The sequence below is a fragment of the Peromyscus maniculatus genome, chromosome 1 (assembly GCF_049852395.1).
Source record: "Peromyscus maniculatus bairdii isolate BWxNUB_F1_BW_parent chromosome 1, HU_Pman_BW_mat_3.1, whole genome shotgun sequence".
NCBI lineage: Eukaryota > Metazoa > Chordata > Mammalia > Rodentia > Cricetidae > Peromyscus > Peromyscus maniculatus.
This window is the reverse complement of record NC_134852.1, coordinates 187,130,592-187,141,266: the sequence shown is the minus strand read 5'-3', so window position 1 is coordinate 187,141,266 and position 10,675 is coordinate 187,130,592. Positions and strand designations below refer to the sequence as shown.

The 10,675-nt window shown below is 47.3% G+C and overlaps 1 protein-coding gene across 1 annotated transcript; it reads right to left on the bottom strand.

Annotated features, from left to right (window-relative positions):
- Window positions 1-1,197: 1,197 nt before the first annotated feature.
- On the bottom strand, window positions 1,198-10,340 carry LOC143271221 (uncharacterized). Its single transcript, XM_076563424.1, has 3 exons — window positions 10,329-10,340; window positions 2,247-2,756; window positions 1,198-2,187 (listed from the first exon to the last, which is right to left on the bottom strand). The coding sequence occupies exons 1-3, from the start codon at window positions 10,338-10,340 to the stop codon at window positions 1,198-1,200; spliced, it is 1,512 nt and encodes a 503-aa protein (XP_076419539.1).
- Between the last annotated feature and the right edge of the window lie 335 nt (window positions 10,341-10,675).

Below are 10,675 nucleotides of genomic sequence, written 5' to 3'. Positions count from 1 at the left end.
TCTCTGTCCTCCCTCTAGGGCATAACCCAAGTAAATGACTTTGCTTTGGCAAATCTGAGCCTTCTTAGCCGAAGCCCGATAGCCCTTCTGTCCCAGTTTAGCCAAAAGGGCCCGAGTGCCCCTCTGACATTCAGCCTGGGTTCTGGCTGCTAGGAGGAGGTCGTCCACATATTGGAGCAAGATTAAGGCCGGGTGTTCAACCCGGAATTCGGCTAAGTCTGAGTGTAAGGCTTCATCAAAGAGAGTCGGGCTGTTTTTAAACCCCTGGGGGAGCCGAGTCCAGGTCAACTGTCCTGAAAGTCCCATCTCTGGGTCTCTCCATTCAAAAGCGAATAGCAGTTGGCTCTGGGGGTGCAATCTCAAACAGAAGAAGGCATCCTTCAAGTCCAGTATCGTATACCAAACGTGGGTTGGCGGAAGAGTGCTGAGGAGGTTGTAAGGGTTTGGCACCGTGGGGTGTATATCTTCAACCCGTTTATTAACCTCCCTCAGGTCTTGAACCGGTCTATAATCCCCTGTCCCAGGTTTCTTTACAGGCAGGAGGGGGGTATTCCAAGGTGATCGACAGGGCACAAGTACTCCCTGGTCCAAAAGCCTCCGGATGTGCGGTTTAATGCCCTCGTGGGCTTCCCGGGACATAGGATACTGTTTGATTGAAACCGGAGTGGCGGAAGCTTTCAACTGAATAACAAGTGGGGGTTGGTCGCGAGCCAGCCCCAAGCCGCCAGTCTCTGCCCATGCTGAGGGAAATTCCCTCAACCAGTCCTGCATTTCTTGTGGTGGCCCCTTAGAGGGCTCAGATTCAAACAGGCGGTATTCCTCTTCCAGTTTTAGGGTTAGGACTTGTAGGGGGGTCCCTTTGGGTCCTGTAACAGTCGACCCCTTATCATCAAAATAGATCTGAGCCTTGAGCTTAGTCAACAGGTCTCGGCCCAATAATGGGTGAGGGCAGTCAGGTATATGCAAAAAAGAGTGGGTTACCTGTCCAGATGCCAGCTGAACCTTTCTCTCGGTGGTCCATCGATATCTCCTGCTACCTGTGGCCCCCTGGACCAAAGCTGTGCGGTCACTGAGAGAGCCTCCGGTGTGGGTCAGGACTGAATGTTGAGCCCCGGTGTCCACCAGGAAGGTCACTGGCTGCCCCCCAATCTTGAGAGTTATCCTAGGCTCAGGGGGGGGCTCCTGGCCTTGACCTCCCTAATCCTCCAGATTGAGGAGGTCCATGGCCCTTGACTTAGGCCTCCGAGACTCTTGAGGCTTCTTTGGGCAGTCACGAGCCCAATGTCCTCTCTCTCTACAGTAAGCACACTGGTCTTTGTCAAGTGGTGGCCTTCTCCGATCTCTCGTCCTAACTCCCTCGCTGACCTGTCCCTGAGATACTACAGTGGCCAGGACTTTAGTTATTTCCCTATGACGCTTTTTATCTCTCTCTTCCTGTCTCTGCCATAATCTCTCTTCCCGCTCTTCAGGAGTTTCTCTCTTATTAAACACTTTTTCTGCCTCTCTCAATAAATCTGACAAACTGAGTGAATGCAATCCTTCTAGTCTCTGTAACTTGGCCCTTATATCTGGACTTGACTGATAGATGAAAGACAGTATGACACCCGGCGCCTGTCCTGGATCTTCTGGATCGTACGGGGTATACATTCTGTATGCCTCTCTAAGTCTTTCTAAGAACGCTGCCGGCGTTTCCTCCTTTCCCTGGGTTACATTTCTAACCTGGGCCAGATTGGTAGGGCGTCTAGCCGCCCCTCGGAGACCCGCCAAGAGCAACTGGCGATAGAGACGTAGGTGCTCCCTACCTTCCGGGGTCGCGAAGTCCCAGTTCGGGCGGGTGAGGGGAAAGGCTGCGTCAATGATATTAGGCAATTGGGTGGGTCTTCCATCGTCTCCTGGAACCCGCTTCCGAGCCTCCAGGAAGACCCGCTGCTTTTCCTCTACCGTCAGGAGGGTCTGCAGTAACTGCTGACAATCTTCCCAAGTGGGCTTGTGGGTCACTAAAATGGACTCAGTCAGGTTAGTCAAGGCAACAGGGTCCTTAGAGAAAGGGGGGTTATGTTGTTTCCAGTTGTAGAGATCAGAGGCTGAGAACGGCCAGTATTGGAGCTGGTGGTTAGGACCTTCCCTAAGGGGAAAGGCTCTGGACTCCTTGGCTGGCTCGTCGCGCTTTCCTCGTAGGCGACGGCAATTGGGGAGGGAGCCAGAATCTCATCTTCCCTCTCTCTCCTTGGAGGCTGTTCAGGCGCCTCCGGGGGGGCCGTCGGTCCCTCCGGTGCCATTGCAGGGGCCACCGGTCCCTCCGGTGCCCGATTCCCTGGGTATGGTGGTGGGTCCTCTGTGAGGAGGTCAATAAGAGGTGAATTGGGGTCCGGGGGGAGGACGGGAGCCTTAGGGGAATCCTTTCGTGGGAGAACAGGGTAAAGGGAGGAGGAAGGAGAGGCGGGAGGGAGCAGTGGTTTGGCGCTCATGAGTGGCGCCGTCCCTCCTGAGCCCCCTTCCCCAAATCGGGGCTCCCCAGTCGTCCCAGAGCCGGTCGGGGAGCAGTCTCCCGCCGATCCCATCCCCGGCCCCGCCTGAGCGCCGGCACCATAACCTGCGGCCGCCTGCGCGCCCGCCTGCACGTTCCCACATCCCATAGTCGCCTGCGCACCCGCCTGCGCGTTCCCATATCCCACGCTCGCCTGCGCATCCGCCTGCGCGTTCCCATCTCCCGCACCTGCCTGCGCACCTGCCCGCGCGCTCACCGGAGCAGCGGCCTGCGGGGAGAGGAAAAGACTTGTTGGTGTGGGGTTAGGGAGGAACAGGGAGTGGGAGGGATCCGCCGATCTGGCTTCCTCGGCCCCGGGATTCGGCGAGCGCTGCTGCTGCTGGGGGGCCGAGGGGAAGAGAAACGGCTTAACCCACGGGGGAGGTTCTGTTGTCAGGAGTCTCCACATGGCAATGTATGGGACCTGGTCCGGGTGGCCATGGGGACTGGAAGCAAAAACTTTTCCCTCCACCTGTGAAATAAGACTGAGGTTAAAGGTTCCCTGACGAGGCCATCCTACATTCATTTTAACCCAATCGGCCTCGCAAAGAGTGATCCATTTTTTCTTCTTGATTACGACTCCTTCGTTGTTGGCTCGTATCTTTACGTCTGACCAGTGTTTAAGCGTGAGGCTCAAGGGGGTGGTGACAGTCTGTCCCATGGTTGTTTCTAGGAGGAGAACGGTTAAACAGAAAACAAGGAACAACAAACCAATACAAATAACACTAACACGCGCTGCGCGGCTTCGGTTCCAAACCGAAAGCAAAACCTCAGAAGGAGACTGCGAGGGTCCAACCCCCTCTTCTCCAACCAGCACAACGTATCCCTCAGATACGTGAGTGGCCCCAAAAAACCGTGCCCCAGAGGGCACTACAGATTCCCGTGGAACGTCTTCCAGGGTTCCAGATTCCCCTGGGACGTCTCCCAGGGTTCAGTGGCGAAGTCCAGGCCCGTCGGCCCCCTCTTTCAGATCCACTGACACAGACAGATTATCAGACGCAGGCGCGGAGACAAACAAACAACATTTAACATTCAGACAAACAGACAACCCTCAGACTGGACAGGGATGACATAAATCAAGGCCGGCCGGCTTACCTCCTGATGGTGGGTCGGTGGTCCCAGGGAGGGGTCTCAATCCCCGTACGGGCCACCAAATGAAAGACCCCCAGGGGAGATCTTCCCTCAGGGAGAGACCCCAGACCCGGGAAACACACCGAAACCACAGATCAGATGCAAACAGCAAGAGGCTTTATTAGGTGCACAGGTACCTGGGGCGAAGTCTCTTGGAGGACTTGCGCGCCTACCGAGGGCAAAGGGGACTTTTTATGGGATTTCAGGGGCAGAGGCGCGGTTACAGAAGCGAGAAGCATAGTTACAGGGTCCCTATTGGCTGTTTTACAGAGGGCCAGGGTGAACTTGGGGTCGCGTTCTTTAATTATCAGAAGTTTGATGTGTGGCTGACTTGGTCTTGCCCAGGCCAGCTGCTTATTCTTCAAGGCCAGGGGCCCGCCATAAAATATCAACTGTCTTACTCCCAAGGCCGCTGACCCAATTATCCCCTATCTTAGGCCCGATGGCTGGCCATAGTTATCTTTTTCTTCCAAGGCCGGCTGGCTAGTTAGTCACAGCTGTGAACTCCTGTTTTTCTGATTCCTGCAGAATGGCGTTTCTAAGGCCAAGTTATTGGGGGGGCATAACATCGGCCCAACGCCCCATATCCTCATAATGGAGTGGGGTCCTTCAGGGTGAGCACAAAGACAATGACTCCTAAGGACAAATTCTCATGTGGCAACAGTCAAGCCAAAAAATAAGTAAATTACAACTGTACTGAGTGGTTTAAAGGGAATTGTCTTAGAGCTATAAGATTGTGATAGGAAAATCAGAGCAAATATTTGATCTGTGTCATCAAGGATCTTTAGGAATTAACTAGTTAAGAGATATAAACATTTCAAGCAAAAAAAAAAACACGATACCAGGCACAAGAGGCAGGGAGAACACAAAATCCAATGAACCTTCTTTTATTTGATTCTTATTCCCAGCTGTCTATAAACGTTTTACACTTGAAACATTCTTCCCTGGGCTACTGGGTCAGCACTCTCCCTTATCTTCTGATCTCAATTGCCACAGTCTCCTCTTTTACTCAAGCTTTAAATTAAAGGAACATTGAGTCCCGAGACCCACTACTTTCTCTCCTGTCTAGTTTTCTACTTGACAAGTTCATCAGCTCTTATAAACAACGTATTTAACCAGGCAGATCTCTCTGAGTGGAAAGAGAGAGAGAGAGAGAGAGAGAGAGAGAGAGAGAGAGAGAGAGAGAGAAAGGGAGAGAGAAAAAGGAAGGAAGGAAGGAAGGAAGGAAGGAAGGGAGGGAGGGAGGGAGGGAGGGAGGGAGGGAGGGAGGAAGGAAGGAAGGAAGGAAGGAAGAGAGAGAGAGAGAGAGAGAAAGAAAGAAAGAAAGAAAGAAAGAAAGAAAGAAAGAAAGAAAGAAAGAAAGAAAGAAAGAAAGAAAGAAAAAGAGAGAGAGAGAGAAAGAAGGAAAGAGAGAGAGAGAGAAAGAAAGAAATATTTATACAACTGGTAAATTGTCTATTCTCCTCAGACCTCACATCAGGGATCTAACTACATGGAAATAGTCTACTATCCACTTAATAAAATGTGACTGATTCCTACATAACATGATCATTGTGAGACTGCGGATTTTTCACTGTGGAATCCTAATCCTTTCCCTCCTTGGTTTCTTCTGTCTTGTAAATGACTTCACTGAAAACCAGGGAGTCATCATTATATCCTTTCCCTCAGCACTCACCCAGTACAAAACAATTCTACCTCGTGGCATGTTGTTCTGTTTTGTTTTTTGAGAAAATATCTCACTCTGTAATGCAAACTAGCCTGGATCCCAGCAGTCCTGCCTCATCCTCTCCACTGCTGGGATCACAGGGATGAGCCACCAAGACTGACCACCTTGAAGTGGTTTTTAATTTTAAGATTTTTGTTTATTTGTTTATGTGTATGAGTGTTGGCCTGCATGTATGTATATATGTGCACCAAATGCATGCCTGCTGCCAGTGGAGGCCAAAAAGAGGGCCCCAGACTCTCTGGAACTGGAGTTACAGATAATTGTGAGACCTCATGGGTGCTGAGAACCAAACCTGCATCCTCTGCAAGAGCAACAAGTGCCCTTAATTGCTGAGCCATCTCTCCAGTCCACCAACTTTCAAGTGAAATAAATATTCCTTTCCCTTTTTTGTTTCTTTTATTTTATTTAATTGTGTATGTGTGTCTATGCGTAGGTATGTGCACATAAATACAGGTACCCACAGAGGCCAAAAGGTGTCATCCCTTGGAGCTGGACTTACAAGTGGCTGTGAGCTGCCCGATGTGAACACTGGGGACTGAACTCAGATGACTCATAACCACTGAGTCATCTCTCCAGCCCTCCCTTCTCTCTTTTTTTGCCCAGAGTCTCAAGACCCCTTGTTGGTCTCCCTGTTTTCTCCACATTATTCATCATAGATAGAGCTACCAAACTAAGCCTAAAATATAAATGATGTTACTTTGTAAGATACAGTCATCCTATTTATTGAGTTTCATTTTTTTAAACTTTCAATTATCCAGGGTCATATCCTTTTTGTGGAATTGTATTTTCACAAGTTATCCATGCACTAGTCATGCCTATGCACTGAAGTCTCCACAAGTTCCTAAAAGGGCAGCCGGGCGGTGGTGGTGCATGCCTTTGATCCCAGCACTCAGGAGGCAGAGCTAGGCGGATCTCTGTGAGTTCGAGGCCAGCCTGGGCTACCAAGTGAATTCCAGGAAAGGCGCAAAGCTACACAGAGAAACCCTGTCTCAAAAAACCAAAAAGAAAGAAAGAAAGAAAGAAAGAAAGAAAGAAAGAAAGAAAGAAAGAAAGAAAGAAAGAAAGAAAGAAAGAAAGAAAGAAAGAAAGAAAGTTCCTAAAAGGGTAGGGGTCTTCTGACCTAGAATGCCATATAAGGAAGCATGCAGGACGGTGAACATAAACCCATCCACATTCTAGAAGGGTAGTGTATCTACATAAGGAGAGAAGCAAAAGATCTTGGGAAGCCCTCCAGATCTCAATCCATGTGGCTGCTTACTTGTATCCTTAGAAATATCCTTTACGATAAGTTAGAAAATGTTAGTATGTCTTTTAATGCAGCCTGAGAGACCAGCTCCCAGGACTGCCCAGGGTTGTAGAAAAGAGCTGGCTGTTTGGAGCCTGGGACCTATGCAGGGACACTTTGCTCAGCCTGGGTGAAGGGAGGAGGGGACTGGAGCTGCCTCGACTGAATCTACCAGCCTGAGCTGAATCCCCAGGGGAGTCATTGCTCTGGAGGAGATGGGAATGGGGGGGTGGGCTGGGGGGAGGGGGCGCCGGGAGGAGGGAGGACAAGGGAATCCGTGGCTGATATGTAAAAATAAATTATAAAATAAAATATTTTTTTTTTAAAAAGAATGCTTTTCAGAGTAGTGGGACTTAAGAAAATTTCTTATTTATCTAAAGGAATAAGACTCAGGCACATAACGACCAGACCATTTGCTTTATTTTCTTTCAAGTTTTTTTTTTTCTTCTCCCTCTTTGTTCTATCTCCCCTTAAATCCATCCCATGGAAAGTAAAAAAAGTTACATCTGAGGGAGTGAGTAACCATGGCAATGCCCAGTTGCAAAGTTCAGGCTGTAACCTGAGGCGGGGGCACAGTGTCAAGTGAGACAAGCTGCTGAGGAATTTTTTTAGGAAGTAGGTCTATACCAGCCAGACCTAGCAAGCATGGAACTAGCACCAAAGTTGCTCTGTGTCTGGCCTTGGTTCCACAAACAGACACCTGGGAATCTGCCCTTGAGCATTTTATTTGCAGGGGCAACTAGTCCATTTTGAATTTGTTTTGAGGTCTAAAATCAGCCAAATGTGTAAAAGGCTGCCTTTGTAGCTGAGAACACTGTTATATTCCTATGATAGTCTGAGCCATGAAAAACATCCCAGTATTATTTCTATTCATCAAAATTATACAGCTTAAGCAGAAATCATCTTCATGACCATCCACAGCTGTTTGTGTGCCCAGTAGATAGAATATATTCTTGAGATAAATACACAAAGCAGTGGGGAAAATACCCATAGCTGTTTTTAGGGAAGAAACATAGTGGCACTTGAGAAAAATTACAGACAGAAGCAACTGGTTTTAAGAGTCTGTGGTCCCATAAGCCTTGCTTGACAGGGTTCCTCATTATTCATCTGATGGGTTGACACCTGAACTATCAATTGCCATCCATTCTTGTGACCTCTGCTAAAGCCACAGCTCTCAACATTCCTTGAGTTCTTTGAGTAGCACTAGTAATCAGTCAAACCTGAAGGAGTTTTAAGAGCCCAGTGGTAGCTGATCTTTAAGAAGTCTGGAGATCCTACTTGCAGCTAGATTGGGACAGACTTGTGGGATTGAGAGAGCAACTTGAAGGATATTATGCTACCTCTAGGAATGAAGTTTGGAATTTAATTAAAGGATGACCCATGGTTAGAAAAATGGCTCAGCACTGGGTGCTTTTACAGAGGACCCTGTTCAGTTCCCTGCAACCACATGACTGCTCACAACTGTTCAAGATTACAGTTCCAAAGCATCCAGTGCCCTCTCCTTGCCTCCTCAGGCACCAGGCATGCACATAGCAAACATGCATACATGCAGTTAAAACACTCCACATAAATAAATAATTTTTTAAGGTGACCCAGAAAAGTCCACTGATAGTAAGGAGAGGAAAAAAAAATCCCCACATATTTTAGGATCACAGAAGTGATCTTTGTTGTGAGCACATAGTAGGAGAATTGGGCTAAGTTTTGGGTTATTTTTTTTTTTTTTTAAGAAATTGGCTGAAAGTTTGCTGAGGAGCAATACATTATCTCAAAGAATCACTCTACGTATTATTTCATAATTGTAAGGGAGAAGATGATTTTTAAGATGAAAAGAGTTATTAAGCATACCTTAACCAAGTGAAAATACTTGTACTAAAAATGTATGACATGAACCCAATTCAAAAGAAATAATCTAGAGAGAATAAATAAATAGAAGTGGAGCATTCTGTAACATTCATCAGTCCTTCAGAATTGTCAATGTCAAACAGGAAAACAGGACAAGTGGAAGGTTCTGTAATCAGGAGGAAGAACAAAATGTGAAACTTAGAAGACCTAATTTGTTTACAGATTTTTTAAAAAATATTTTTTATTCTTTTGAGAATTGCATTCATTGAATTCTGGTCATATTAATCTCCCTCTTCCTCAGATTCCCCCACCCCAATTATCTACCCACCCATCATTGTGTTCTCATTCTTTCTTTCTTTTTTAAACTCATAGCATCCAATTAGTGCTGTCTATATACTTGCGTATGTGACCACCCACTGGACCATGTAAGCACTACCAAGGGCCACACCCTTAAAGAAAACTAATCCTCCTTTTTAAATAAAGCAATTTCAAACAACACTTCATAAACATATGAGAAATTTTAAATATGGAGTGTCTATTAGATGACACTGAATCAGTTTTATTATTTTTTATTTATTTTATTTGGTAAACACTTTTTTTCATTTATTTTACATACTGGCCACAATTTCCCCTCCCTTCTCTTCTCTGGTTCCCTCCCCACACACTCTCATCTACATTCTCCCCCCCCCCCCCGCCCCCCCCCCCCCCGGCCCCATCTACTCCTCCTCCTTCTCCATTCAGAAAGGGGCAGGCCTCTCATGGGCTTGAACAAAGCATGGCACATCAAGTTGAGGTAGGACCAAGCTCCTCCTCCTGTACCAAGGTTGGGCAAAGTAATCCAGCATGGGAAACAGGTTCCCAAAGCCAGCTAAGCGCCAGAGACAGGTCCTGATCTCACTGCTAGAAGCCTTACAAACAGACCAAGCTACACAACTGTCACACTCATGCAGAGGGCCTAGGTCTGTCCCATGCAGGCTCCCTAACTGTTGGTCCAGAGTGCATGTGCTCTCACAAGCTCAGGTCAGCTGTCTCTGTAGGTTTAAAACCCCTGGCTCATACAATTCCTCCTCGCTGTCTTCCAGAAGACTCCCTGAGTTCAGCTGGTGCTTGGCTGTGGATCTCTGCATCTGCTTCCATCAGTTACTGAATGAAGGCTCTATGACAGGTTATTCCCCCATCTGATTATAGTAGATACCCCCTTCAGGCACTCTTGCTAGGAATCTTATCTTGGGTCATCCTTGTGGATTCCTGGGAGTTTCCCTGGCACCAGGTTTCACCCTCACCCTGAAACGCCCCCCATCAAAAAAAGTCTTTCATTCCTTTCTCCCTCTGTCCTGCCCCAAAACTGCCTCCCATGGGCAGCCCCCTCAAGTTCCCATCCCCCTATCCTCCCCAGCCCCACTCCCAGTTTATCCAGGAGATCTATTTCTATTTCCCCTTCCCAGGGAAATCCATCCATCCATGCATCCCTCTTTGGGCCCTCTTTGTTTTCTAGCCTCTCTGAGGCTGTGAATTGTAGATTGGTTATCCTTTGCTTTACTCCTAATATCCACTTATGAGTGAGTACATACCAGGTTGTCTTTGAGTCTGGGTTACCTCACTCAGGATCATATTTTCTAGTTCCATGCATTGTCTGCCTTATTTTCTTGAGACGGAGTCCCTAGCTGAAACAGGAGTCAGGCTAACAGCCAGCAAAACCCAGTGATCCTCCTGTCTTTGCCTTCCCCCAAAAGTAGTGTGTGATCACACTTAACTTTTTAAATGAATTCTGGGGATTTGAACTCAGGATATCATGCTTGCACAGAAAATGCCCTTACCTGCTGAGCCATCTTCCCAGGTCCTAGAGTGAATTTTCTTAAGCCCTGCCATTGTTTTGTGACTTTAAACTTATGAATTTGCATTAGAATATGAATTATAATTCCTCTTTTGTCATTTCAACAATATTTATAGCATCTTTACCATGAATAGATCTCAAGAAGCCACTTGTTTTACTCATTTATTTATTTTTTTAAAGATTTATTTATTCATGCATTTTATGTATAAACCAGAATAAGGAATCTGATCCTATTACAGATGGTTGTGAGCCACCATGTGGTCACTGGGAATTGAACTCAGGACCTGTGGAAGAGCAGTCAAGTGCTCTTAACCACTAGGCCATCTCTCC

Bases quoted from the DNA above. Each gene is read 5' to 3' on its own strand.
- LOC143271221 (XM_076563424.1), bottom strand. The intron at 2,188-2,246 runs GCGCCTGAACAG...TCCCTCCCCAAT, and splicing joins GACCGACGGCCCCCCCGGAG to TGCCGTCGCCTACGAGGAAA.